General features: G+C 40.7%; 2 protein-coding genes across 3 annotated transcripts in view; both read left to right on the forward strand.

Annotated features, from left to right (window-relative positions):
- The window catches only part of LOC311037163 (uncharacterized protein), a 37521-nt gene that overhangs the window by 8786 nt on the left and 14294 nt on the right, over positions 1-14441 (forward strand). Inside the window, exon 6 of one of the 2 annotated variants that reach the window (XM_084046277.1) lies at positions 2414-2446. In XM_084046277.1, the coding sequence (XP_083902403.1) occupies positions 2414-2436 (23 nt within the window). In that variant the 3' untranslated portion in view covers positions 2437-2446. Of the gene's footprint in view, positions 1-2413; positions 2447-13882; positions 13926-14441 lie in introns of those variants that run through there. The other variant, XM_084046275.1, reaches the window with a different exon arrangement.
- Positions 5907-9183, forward strand: LOC311037287 (ladderlectin-like; the record flags this gene model as incomplete). The annotated part of the gene is made up of 5 exons (XM_084046409.1): positions 5907-5980; positions 6063-6171; positions 6744-6853; positions 7022-7156; positions 9064-9183. Coding segments are annotated over exons 2-5 (441 nt in total), but the record flags the coding sequence as incomplete, so codon positions are not given.

Raw genomic sequence — 14441 nt, forward strand, 5'->3', positions numbered from 1 at the left:
TATTACAGTCATTTAACTATACAGTAGGGATGGGCAATATTATCGATATCACGATATATCGCGATATTTTATTTTGCAATACTGTATCGATACTCCAGTATCAATATCGCGATTTGTTTTTGGAATTTATTTTTTTTGCTTTTTCAGATACAGGTTTTATGAAAAACATTCAAAGAACCTATCACAGATCTGCAGCTACCCAATATGTAGTGTATATATAAACAATAATGTAGTTGTGATATATGTATATATCGCAATATATCGCAATATATCGCAATATTTCGCAATATATCGCAATATATCGCAATATATCGCAATATCGTGATACGACCCAAGTATCGTGATACGTATCGCAATATAATCGTATCGTGACCCAAGTATCGTGATACGTATCGTATCGTGAGATTGTTGCCAACACCCATCCCTACTATACAGGGCTGGGTCCAGCTGGAATAGGCTAGACTAGAATGTTCTAGGTCTTACTAGACTCTAATAGGCTCTATTAGGCTGTACTAGGCTCTTGTCAGCCCTGTAGCACTTTGCACTTGAGATTAACCACTGTGTCCACGGGCAATAGTTTTACATGGGTTTGTGTCCACCGGCAATAGTGGACACAGTGGTTAATCTCAAGTGCAAAGGGGCTAGAGGGCTGACAAGAGCCGAGTACAGCCTAATATAGCCTATTAGAGTCTAGTAAGACCTAGAACATTCTAGTCTAGCCTATTCCATCTGGACCCAGCCCTGTATAGCCTATTACAGTCATTTAACTACCCCCATACCCTAGGCTATTCTCCCAGTGGGCTGGACTTTGTGTGCTGGAATGTGCCGGACTGCTGGGCTCTGGTGGGCTGTGCTGGGCTCCGTTAGGTTGTACGGGGCAGTACTATACTATAGCCTAAACATTTTCATGTAAAACTATTGCCGGTGGACACAAACCCATGTAAAACTATTGCCCGTGGACACAGTGGTTAATCTCAAGTGCAAAGGGGCTACAGGGCTGACAAGAGCCTAGTACAGCCTAATAGAGCCTATTAGAGTCTAGTAAGACCTAGAACATTCTAGTCTAGCCTATTCCAGATGGACCCAGCCCTGTATAGCCTATTACAGTCATTTAACTACCCCCATACCCTAGGCTATTCTCCCAGTGGGCTGGACTTTGTGTGCTGGAATGTGCCGGACTGCTGGGCTCTGGTGGGCTATAATGGGCTCTGGTGGGCTGTGCTGGGCTCTGTTAGGTTGTACGGGGCAGTACTATACTATAGCCTAAACATTTTCATGTAAAACTATTGCCGGTGGACACAAACCCATGTAAAACTATTGCCTGTGGACACAGTGGTTAATCTCAAGTGCAAAGGGGCTACAGGGCTGACAAGAGCCTAGTACAGCCTAATAGAGCCTATTAGAGTCTAGTAAGGCCATTAAGTAAGTGGACATTAAAACATAGACTTAGATTCGAGAGCTAAACTTTTAGGACTAAAAGAGAAAAACAAATTGTAATGCCTTACCAAATTCTTGCATAATTTATGCTAATAAGGAAAGGTAGCATGATTGCACCATGGTAATAGATGGATTTCTGGACATCATAAACATGGACTTAAACTCTTAGATTACCTTTATAAGTTAATTAAAAGCTAAATTATAGCCTTTTCCAAGTTTTTGGCAATTAAGTTGCTCATTATGCAAAATTCTCGATATTTATGCCTAAACCGAGACTTTTACAGCTTGGCATCCGGCAGAAATGGATTCAGCGCCTAAAAATCATATAGAAACAACTCACTTAGTACTTTTACTCAAAAATGCCTACCACATTGTTTTCCAGGGGGAATTTTCCATTTTCGGCCCTGTCAAGTAGGTCGCCTACTTCGCCCATTCAATGGTCTGATAAAACGTGATAATCTCCCATTCAATGCATTGATAGCATTCGAAGCCGGTGCCAAGGCACAAAGTGGAGAGGTAACAGGTAGACATGCTCCTCTAACATTACCCTTAAAGACCGTTTGTGTCTAGGGTTGATTTTATCAGCCATTTTTAATGGCTGATAAAAAAAGCTGCCATAATATGGCTGATTTAAATTTAGTCTCATTCTTAGTCCAGTTTCTATCGCCCTTGTTGTTTTTTATCATATTTAGTCAACCTCATCCTTTATTTATTTAAGTTTCAGTCGACTAAAAGTCGAGCATTTTAGTCTTTATCTTAGTCCATAAGGTATTTAGTATTTACTTTAAGTCAATGACAGTGATTAAAAATAAATTGTCTACTTTTATTCCATGAAAACATGACTTTTTACCGCCCTGATCCCAGTACAACCCATCACTAAACACCTGGTTATAGAACCAATGTCCAGTTCTACCAACTGATCATAGTACTGCCTGACAACACAACGTTATAGAACCATACATTTTGTTTGACTCAGATCCTGAGTGGGCTGCCCATTGATCCGACAGCCAGACCAATGATGGTGCTTGGGAATAAAGAGCTGATGCGCGCAATACCATGGCACAATCCTAAATTCCAGGTGCGGAGAGGGCGTGTGTGTGTGTGTGTGTGTGTGTGTGTGTGTGTGTGTGTGTGTGTGTGTGTGTGTGTGTGTGTGTGTGTGTGTGTGTGTGTGTGTGTGTGTGTGTGTGTGTGTGTGTGTGTGTGTGTGTGTGTGTGTGTGTGTGTGTGTGTGTGTGTGTGTGTGTGTGTGTGTACAATGGCAGTTTCTTTGGAAACTATCTAGATCTCGCCTAACCAGAAACAGTGTCTGATGACATTGTATTCACCTGACCTCTCACTCTGTTGTCGGTTAACTTGGGTTCATGCACTCTGAGTTAAAATGTCTATTAAATGGCTGCATTGCAATTGTTTTGCATTTGTTCGTTGCTGTACTCCAATCAATTCATATTGAGAGAGAGAGAGAGAGAGAGAGAGAGAGAGAGAGAGAGAGAGAGAGAGAGAGAGAGAGAGAGAGAGAGAGAGAGAGAGAGAGAGAGAGAGAGAGAGAGAGAGAGAGAGAGAGAGAGAGAGAGAGAGAGAGAGAGAGAGAGAGAGAGAGAGAGAGAGAGAGAGAGAGAGAGAGAGAGAGAGAGAGAGAGAGAGAGAGAGAGAGAGAGAGAGAGACTACAATGGTTTCTTTGGAAACAATCTAAATCTCGCCTAACCAGACTGATAACGTTTTAGGCGAACAATGGGCCATGCATTTCCATTTTTAACATCATCGAAATGAGTCATTGCACACATCCCTAGTATCTGTACTTGTTGTTTAATTACATAGATGCAAGTTATCTCATCCAGATGTATGTTAGTCTCACATATTATTGCAAGTTATTTACATTTAGTATGTTGTTTAGTTACTTGCGTTCTAGCCTCTTCACCGTACAATGTAAGTCAACGAGGAGTATATTTTAAATTCTAGTCAATGGAAAAAATATTTTTGATTTATTTTCCACCTTTGGAGTTACATCATGGCAAGGTAACTACACAACCCAAACCTCTACCAAAGTGGTCTTGCCCATTATCATTAACTATAACAATTAAAAAATAAAAGGAGAACATTCTGATATGTTGTTTTTCAATGTGCATGTTATATCATTTTATTGAGCAGCACAGAGTAAGTTTATGACTGGGCAGTCTAACCTTCAAAAATGATGAATCTGCCCAGTCAGAAACTTGCCAGTCGGTTTAGCTGGAATCAAACCTGTGACCTTCTGTTTCCCGGGCGTCCTTTCTACCCATTCAACTGGAACATTCATGTTTCAATTTGTGACTTTTTTTGGCTGGGAGAAAGTTTTCTCGCCCATTCTTCAGGAAAGCAGAAAAACTCACATTTTTTCTTTTACCCAAAATGAGACTCTTCACGTACTAGAGCAGGGGTCTTCAACATTTTCAGGCCAGGGACCCCGAAACTGATGGGGAGATGGAGCAGGGACCCCCTACCTCGTAGGGTAGGGGGGCCTCCCACATATATTGTATATTTATGTATAAAATAGTGTTTTATACGTATAAACATGAAAAAATAGGACCTTTCTCTACAGATTATGTATAAATATGTTATCGTGCATTGAATACTAAGCCGGGCGGCTGTGGCTCAGGAGGTAGTGCAGGTCGTCCAATGATCCGTGGGTCGTGGTTTGAATCCCGGCTCCTACTGTCTAAGTGTTCTTGGGCAGGACACTGAACCCTACATTGCCTCCAATGAGTCAGCTAGCTTGCCACCTTTGGTGTGAGGACGCTGCCGTTGACTGTTCGCCGCTTCACCTCCCAATATCCCCCCCCCCCCTGTGTGTATGAATGAATGAACCATTGTAAAGCGCTTTGAGTAAGTTTGAGTAGAACCATTAGAAACCATTAGAAAAGCGCCATAAAAATGCAATTCATTATTAAGCCATTTATAAACATACCTTATTAACTGAGAATGTCAATACGATCAACAGTCTGTCAATTGAATGATAATCATGTACAAGCTATTCAAATGGACAGAATCATGTTTTATTTTAACATAAATGTGGAAAAAGAAGATTGAATGCCACTGCCATGCATAAACATACCTGTTATGTTGAAAACAATACTGAGCTATTAACATTTTAACAAACCTGTGGAATCCTCATATCAAGTCAAATCAGCCCCAGGCTGATTTGACCCTCTGCCTGACAACCTCCATCCGTCCACGGTTAGATAAGTTGTGTGCCACTCATCAGGTTCAGACATCTCATTAAATAATTGTACGTGCCATCCACAGATAGGCTTGATATGAGGATTCCACATGTTTGTTAAAATGTTAATAGCTCAGTATTGTTTTCAACATAACAGGTATGTTTATGCATGGCAGTGGCATTCATTCTTCTTTTTCCACATTTATGTTAAAATAAAACATGATTCTGTCCATTTGAATAGCTTGTACATGATTATCATTCAATTGACAGACGGTTGATCATATTGACATTCTCAGTTAATAAGGTATGTTTATAAATGGCTTAATAATGAATTGCATTTTTATTGCGCTGTTCTAAGTACTCAAACTTACTCAAACTACATGGTCTCATTTCAATTATGTTAAAGATGATTACACGACTAGAATAAAAATGAAAATAAATGCTCAGCAGAAACAGCGAAAGCGGAAATGCATGGCCAATTGTTCGCCTAAAATGTTATCAGACACTGTTTCTTGTTAAGCGAGATTTAGATAATTTCCAAAGAAACCATTGTAGTCACACACACACACACACACACACACACACACACACACACACACACACACACACACACACACACACACGTGAGTGTCAGCCAGTGGTGGAAAAAGTACTCAAGTGTTTACTTAAGTTAAAATATCAATACTGCAATGTAGAAGTACTCTGTTACCATTAAAATTCCGGAATAAAAAAATCAATTGAGTAAAAGTACAAAAAATTGGCATCAAAATGTACTTAAAGTACCAAAAGTACTAAAACGTTGGGGGAAAAAAATCTACAAGCTCACAACGTGTCGCGATGTGACGCATTGTGCGCTTGTAGATCTGCTATTTTCAAATAGCCTAGGTATAAATTAGGGCTAAAGTGGTTAATGTATGTTTTATAATGTAATGATTTATATCTGAAAAGTAACTAGTAACTAAAGTTTTCACATAACTGTAGTGGAGTAAAAGTACAATATTTGCTTTTTAGATATAGTGGAGTAGAAGTAAAAGTATAGACAATTGGAAAATAATCCAGTAAAGTTAAAGTACCTCAGAATTGTACTTAAGTGCAGTACTTAAGTAAATGTACTTAGTTACTTTACAACACTGGTGACAAGGAACTAATGGCAGAGCGTTTCATGGGAAAAAGGTCAAACACAAGGGATAATATTGCATTTCCGTCTCATCTGCATTTCCTTATGATCATGTGAAGGCGTGTTCAATGTCACACGCACATGAAGTGTATATAAGCAACAGGAGCTGCTGTTTCTGATATTCAACACTTCAACACTGGAAGATCCACAACACATCATTCTACTGAAGGTTTGACTCCTCTCCTCTCCTCTCCTCTCCTCTCCTTTGACTTTCAGAAGTATCTCTAACATGTCTGTTTCTTTTACTGAAGGAAATCATCTTCTCCGTCATCTTCATCATCATCATGAACTGGAGGATGCTGAGCGTGTCTCTACTTCTCGGTGCTGTGATGGCTCTGACTGCTGCTGCTCCTGCTGCAGGTGTGTGTGTGTGTGTGTGTGTGTGTGTGTGTGTGTGTGTGTGTGTGTGTGTGTGTGTGTGTGTGTGTGTGTGTGTGTGTGTGTGTGTGTGTGTGTGTGTGTGTGTGTGTGTGTGTGTGTGTGTGTGTGTGTGTGTGTGTGTGTGTGTGTGTGTGTGTGTGTGTGTGTGAGTGAGTGAGTGAGTGAGTGAGTGAGTGAGTGAGAGAGCCATCCATCCGTTCGTTGTCATCCATTTTTTACTCAGATAGGACGTTTATTTGTAACTTATGCCATATTTATCAACATGTTTATTGCATTTTCACCACAGGATCTGTAGTGATTCAACAACACAATAGCTCGGATGGATGGCAACGCCATAGATCATGTAGTCACGGTAACAGTCCCATAGCTCGGATGGGTGGCAACGCGATATATGCAGCCACGGTCCATAGCTCAGATGGAAGGCAATACCGTGGTTCTATGGGATATGTAGTCATTGACAGAGTGTGGAAATGCATGTATGGACTAGGAATGAATTGCTGTTGTTGCTGTTGCTGCTTTCAGTTGACTTCAAGTGTCCGTTGTCTTTTCAGGAGAGCATGTGGTCGTCAAGAGATGGGCAAGATGCCCATATGGATGGAATGACTTGTTTGGTAACTGTTACAAATTTGACAGAACTACGATGGCTTGGGCTGATGCAGAGGTAATTAAAATGAACAAACATATTATGAAATACATGAAACTGTTACTCAGTCAGTCAGTCAGTCAGTCAGTCAGTCTGTCTGTCTGTCTGTCTGTCTGTCTGTCTGTCCATCTATTTTTTCTATTTGACTAATAGTCTTTCTTGTCTTCTGTTTATTCTCTTCTGTAGACAAACTGTTTGTCTCAGGGTGGAAACCTTGCGTCCATACAGAACAAAGCAGAGCACACATTCATTCAAGACCTGATCCGTTCCACAACTGGTACAATGACTGTCACATGGATTGGAGGCTACGATGCAACAAAGGTACATTAACCTATAATACACTGTTTGACGAAACTACCTCATATATATTACACTGATACTGTACCTGAATGCACACAGCATGGTGTCTATTGTCCTGACATTGTCAGAGGGAGACCTAATCAGTTATATTACCTAGTTGCATGTTTTGAAGTATATTTCTGAAGGCTTAATTTGTCATTTTACTTTTACTTTTACTTTTACAAATGTAATGGAGTAAAAGCAAACATTTCCAAACGATTTGGTTACATTATGTTTGTTCCTTATTATAAAGAAAACATCACATGGATGCACCTGGGACGTACCATCAGTGTTGTAGCCTGGGGTCACAGGTTGTTTCGGGTCTCGCAACAATATACACCCTCGTCCAGGTGACCCAGCCGGGGTTGATCAAGCCCAGACTTACGTCCCAGTAGCTAACCATGGTCAGTCCTCTTAGGGAAAGACAGGGCCACTCAGTTCGCTTCTCCGGAACTAGTCTGCCGGGACTCGGGGAGGCTCTGGCACATGGAGGGACTAGATTCTGTGGGTGGCCTTTCATTCTTACCCATTTTGTATTCAAATGCATGTCCTATTTGCTTAAAGGTAGGGTAAGTGATATTTTTTGGTTAATACAAAAAGCTTTACGTTAAGAGGTTAAAGCTTAATTTTGATAGTGATCCAGCTCCATTTTTGTCTGCTCATGTATTTGTGTCATCAATTCCAATTTCACTTGTTTAATCTGTATCCTGACTGAGTTCTCTATCCCGATTGGATAAAATTGGTATCCCGACATGACAATGAATTTTCTGAAATGCACACTCTGTAGCAATGAGTACTATCAGAATATAGAGCTATTTAACACTTATTTTAGCCCCAAAAAATCACATACCCTACCTTAAATTCACCCAGAGAGATCATTGTGTTTATTTCTATTGGACAAGAACTTTATATTTTACACATTTCAATTACATTCTGATTATTTAAACAAGAACTCAGATCTTATGAAGTAACTCAGTAGTTGAGTAGACTTTTCACATATAGACATATAGACACTTTATTACAAGAGTAAGAAAGTGCCTACTCTAATTCTTTTTTATATATGAAGACTACTTTTTCTTCACTTAACACATCGGGTGCCAAACACGGTCTGAACCGTGTGTTTACTTAGTGGCGGTTCCGAAGCTTCGGTGCCGTACACGGTCTGAACCGTGATTTCAGTCTTTTTGTTTTTTTTTGTTTTTCTCCGCGCGGGCGGGGCTAGAGCAGCTCTGGGAGCACCCATTGTAATCCTGCGAAGGAAGTGCCAGATCGCTCACCGGAAACACTTTTTTTCCCCCCATCCGCTTCCTGTCTATTTCCTACTTTGAAACGCCTATATCTCCAAATCTGTTTCCTGTGGGGAAAAACGGTCATGCGCGATGCGCGATCCCCCCCCCGTTGTAACCCGCGAGTGGAATGTTATGGTTCCAGCCAGTAGCCAGGCTCATGGCAGAACATGAATCGATGCTTCTTTTTGCGTGGATTTGCTTGTAACGCACGCAGACATTTTAAACAGCAAAGCGCAGTCAATGGGGAGAATGCTGGCACCCACGGTAAGTTGTTATGAAAAAATGCTGGCACCCGATGTGTTAAGTCATTATTCTTTTGATAATAATAACTAGAAAGGTGCGTGATTGTTGTGCAAAACAAACAAAAGATGCATGAATGGATTATAAGTAGTGGGCTCGCTCAAACGTACTTTTTTTACAATTGGGAACCATGCACTGTGGAAGTTCTGATTGGATCTTTGCAGTAGCCTAGTGATGACTGGTGAGTTTTTATATTTACGGTCCATTCATGGATGTCTTTACGTTTCAGGCCGGTTGAGAACTCTAAATGGTGACATGTTCTATTGGATTGATTTATTATGAAGTTATATTGTCATCCAGGAGGGCGTTTGGCTGTGGAGTGACGGTCGCCCAGTGACCTTCACTGACTGGTTTAAGGGAGAACCTAACAACGCTGGGGGAAAACAGCACTGCATGAGAATGAACTGTAAGTCTCAACAATCTGAATTCAATAAGATAAGAAGAATAAGAATAAGAATAAGAATAAGAATAAGAATAAGAATAAGAATAAGAATAAGAAAAAGAAATACATGACTGATATATATATACACACACACACACACACACACACACACACACACACACACACACACACACACACACACACACACACACACACACACACACACACACACACACACACATTTATTATGCAAAAAAAGATTATGAATTAATGTATTTATTCTTTTTTTGTATACATGCTGAATAGCTCTATATTCTGATGGTAGTCATTGTTTAGAGCAGGGGTTCTCAAACTTTTTTATACCACGACCCCATATTATGAGGGAATGTTTTTGGTGACCCCATCAACCTTAACCTTTAACCTTTCAAAAAAACAATTTCATATCACTAATAACACCTTTAAGTAACAACTCAATATAATAGAGATATAGAGATATATAATAATAACTTAATGTGGTGTGTAAACAATTTTAATGCTCAACTTTATCTTTGCATTTATATAACAGATGAACGCCTTTGGGGCGATTTTCATTGTGATGGACGACATGCCTCCGTCTGCAAAAAACAAGCTGCAGCCACGTGAATAACATGGAGATTACACACACATGCACGCACAATTACACACTATTTCACATTATTGTCTGTCTGTCTGTCTGTCTGTCTGTCTGTCTGTCTGTCTGTCTGTGTGTGTGCGCGCACATGTGCGTGCGTGCGTGCGTGTGTGACTGCTATATCTAAACATATACTCATGTCCAATATACTGCTTTGCTATCGCTGTAACGCTACTGAAGGAATGAAGAGACAAGTGACATTAACAGGTGTTGTGGTGACATTAACAGTGACATCAGCTCTTGTGGTGATAATGAGAGGAACATGAATGGAACAGATGGTTTGATTTAAGCTGCTTATAACTTCAATGTCTTTACTTGCATCAATAAAAGAATAAAAAAAACATTAAATACATGAAATAATTCAGAGTCATTCATAGTGAATATACAATGTTGATGGCCTGTACATTGTTGTACTGGATTCTGCTAGACGGTCTATTCCAGTGTTTTTAATGTCAAGGACCCCTTGTTTGGTATGCATTGGGCCACAGACCCCCATAACTCTGAGACTGTACATGTGGAACCAAATGGACCCTCCTCCATGTCTCAAAGTCCATTCCCACCAAAATATTATATCTTTGTAATCGCTTAATCACTTTAGTCACGCTGGTCAGCGTTGGAGGGGGATTTTACATCTGGAGCGAAGTTACCACTAGATTTATCGAGGCGGTTATGCAAAGTGACTTTGTTGCATTGACTCCGTACGTAATCGTGCCGCTCGAACAAAAATGTTATCTTTGTGTGTGAAGGCGCCTTCAGAGTTACAGACCTGTAAGTGTCCATTTGGTTCCATTTCTACACTCAGAGTAACTAATTATCAATAATTTAGCTGGGGACCCCCTCAAGGACCCCTGGGGGGGTTCCCGGTTCCCATGTTGAGAACCACAGGTCTATGTTTTATCTAAATGACATCCTAAATATTGACTTTCATGAGTCAATCAGAGTAAGCTTGTAATACACCCACTGGCCCTCATTTATCAATGGAGTGTAAAATGGCTTATATTTCCCCATAAATACGGCCGTGTGGGCAACGTCAAAGTCACATTTATGAAGCAATCCTATACAGCCAATCCTAGCGTACATTTGGTCGGAGCTTTGATAAATCTGACGTCTGAAAACAAGCGTCATTTAAATAACACACCCTTAAATATTCTGGAAACACCTCTCTCTCTCTCTCTCTCTCCCTCTCCCTCTCCCTCTCTCTCTCCCTCTCTCTCTCTCTCTCTCTCTCTCTCTCTCTCTCTCTCTCTCTCTCTGACCAAAGGTCAGCTATCCTTTACAGTTGTTCCTACATAATAAAGAGAAGGACTGTCCGACGCTAGAGGGAGACAACCACCCAAGACTTTCTTCTTTTAGAATAAAGAGGACAGCACTCTACTGAAATGGTTACTGCATTAAGTCTCAAGGATTTTTAAAGGCATATTTGTTATGAACACAGACTGTAAAAAATATGGACGAAGGGAGCCATGACGTCACTCATTGGTTTACAGGCCACTATTTCAGCTAATTCAAATCCACCATCCTGGATTTCCGGTACGGAAAAGCAACCGGGAAACTAATGCTATTGGGTGGAAGGGGAGAAGGGTCTTCACTCAGTAGAAAACAATCACAAGCCCCAAAAACATAACTCTGCTTTATCATCAATCTATCGATTTTAAAATTCATGGGACCATACTTTACGAAAACACGTGCTGTGGGAGGAGGACCTATAGTGTTCTAAAAGTCTTTATGAAAAAGTTTAGTAAGGTATTAAAACCAAGTGTGAAGTCGAGTCAAGTCATGATTGACTCCAATGTAATGGGAGTAAATAACTATCCCTTTGTTTCTTTTTGTTTCCTATACATTTTGTTTTTAATTATCATTTCAAAACATTTTCAAAACAATGCAATAAAAATAAACTTTTTTCATGAATTTGAAACAAATTCAATGTTTTTTCAAAAGAATTTCATACGTACAAAATTTAAATCAAAGAAATTCCATAAATTAGAAAACAAACAGAGGTAGTGAAAATAGCAGATCTACAACCTCCTAACGTGTCACAATGTGACACGTTAGGAGCTTGTAGATATGCTATTTTCACTAGTTTGGGTCCCGGGGAGACTCTTTTGGGTCTCAAGCTAAAAAGTTTTGGAAACCGTGCCATTCATGAGAACTGCAGCATTTTCATGACTTTCGTATTGGCCTCATTTCCTATAGAGTGAATGCTTGCCCCCAATTAATAATTTAAACCTATTCTAATATTTACCTAACTTCACTGCCTTAATTTAGGATCATTTTTAAATTATGTTTAACATGTTGTCATGCTAATGTGACAGAGTCTTCAATACATTTTCTCTCCAAATGTCTGTTACTATGATGGAATTAGTTTTATTTAATTCTCCATGCCACCAGCAGAGGTCAGCACTAAACCACTCGTTTTGATTTGAACATTTTCATGTGGCATTTCTCCCTCTGCCTAGTGGGAATGTGCGTTTAAAATTTCACGGAAATCGCATAATGTGTTCATTATTTGAGGCATTTTGTTCAAAACGGAGCACTCCTGCAAACTTTGGAAGCCATTCTTAGACAATCAGTGAAAAATCTGAAAGACCGGTTTGGTATAATGACTATAGAGATACTGTGTACCGATGATTTGCGTGATGTTTGGACAAAATCTGTAGGAGTTCTGTCCAAAATATTGTGTTGCACTATAACAGGCCCATGTGGAACACGTGGGGCAGAGGTTCTGCTCTGGCATCCAGGGAGTGTGTTTGCACAGTTTGGCTGCGTTCCAGCCAACGGTGCCGGACGCAGCCGGAGATCAGCTGACCACAGACGGAACCACACTCTTTCTTTCATTCTTTCGTTCTTTCTTTCTCTCTTTCTTTCTCTCTGTCTTTCTTTCTTTGCTGGTGTTGTGAGCTCTGCTCCCTCTAAGCTTTTCTTTTAAACTGATTGTGGATCACAGCTACAGTGTGGGTCTATCGAGGGGCGGAGCTTATTGGTGTGTGATGCCCTTGGTACATTTAGATAATTGGACGGGCTCTTGTGTGCGTGCGTGCGTGCGTGCGTGTGTGTGTGTTTGTTTGTGTGTATAGGCTACACAAAATGTTATTAGACAGAAATGCAAGAGGCACATTGGCACAAGTATACAGGCATACACTTGGTCTAAAAGGATGAGACAAAATCCTTCAACACAGCATAAACAACTGGAAAAAGTGCTCCTCGGAGCACAGGTCTCCGCCAGGTCAGGTACGTTATTGTGGCCTCCTGGTGGCGCGATAATAGGTCAATGTGAAAAGGGTGCCATTTATTCTTAGGCATGCCACTGAACCATCATCAGGAGAGCACATGGCTGTACAACAACAGGTGTGGGGAAAAACAACCTATCCGACCGGATGCCTGCAAGATCAATGAACACTCGGGATTTTCTCTAGCTAAATTTACAAGAGAAGAAAGAGGTGAAGTGCATACCAGTAATGGCAATTCTCCCACACCTACGACCCAACACACCACCAGGCAAACAGAAGCCATCCAGCTACATTATTTGTGGCTGGGTGCGGCTCCTTTTTAATCAGCCAGTAGCCAAGAGTCTCAGCTGGCCTGCATAGGGGTGATTAGGGGGCGTTACATAAAGGGAAAAGCTCAACCCTCTACGTTTGCGTTACAATTATCCCGTAGTAGTGAATGGTTCCTCAGCAGCTACGTAACATACTACAACGTAGACTATGTGTTGCAGCAGAAATTGTCCCATATTTTGGGGGGGCATTGTGTGTGCAGGAAGTCATGTCCATCCCACCCTTCCTGTTATTTAGAGACGTTGGTGTGTGTGAGTGAGCAGAGACATTGCCTAGAGACTGACCAGCATGATTACTGAACCTTCAACTCTGGGTGAGTTGTACTGGTCTATACTGGTCTGTACTGGTCTATATTGTTCCATACCAGTCTATAAAGGTTCATTCTGTTCTATACTGGTCTATGCTGGTTCATTGTCTATACATGTGGTTCTCAACCTCTCTCTCTCTCTCTCGCGCTCTCTCGCTCTGTCTCTGCGTCTTTTGTCCTGCATCCCTCTCTTCCTGGATTGTCAGAAATGGGGCCCGGTGGGAGTGCAGAGGGTGCAGAACAAACAAGGTATGGCCCGCAGGCTCCTGTATTGTAACGGTACAGTTGTAACAACGTGTAAAGGGATACCAGTTACTGACCCGTCTTCATTGGTTGCTTAATTAGTTCAGATGTTGCTTTTTGCAGATTGTGTTCTGAAATTGTGTCTTATTGGCTGGCTCTGTATGTTTGTTTCAAAACATAATCATCATCATAATTTTCAAAAACGTATTTCTAATGATTTATAACACACACACACACACACACACACACACACACACACACACACACACACACACACACACACACACACACACACACACACACACACACACACACACACACACACACACACACACACACACACATTGCCAGTACAGTCGTAATCATTTTGGTGCCTTTGTGTTCTGTCATAACATGTCAAGGTAGGAGCAGTATGCATACAAGCATAGTAGTCATACTGTAGTCTTGTATTTACTAGTTTATGACCTTGACTGCACATACAGTAGTCATGTAGAACCACATTGAGCTCTTCATTAGATGGTT

Source organism: Gymnoscopelus microlampas, assembly GCF_963454915.1.
Source record: "Gymnoscopelus microlampas genome assembly, chromosome: 21".
Classification (NCBI taxonomy): domain Eukaryota; kingdom Metazoa; phylum Chordata; class Actinopteri; order Myctophiformes; family Myctophidae; genus Gymnoscopelus; species Gymnoscopelus microlampas.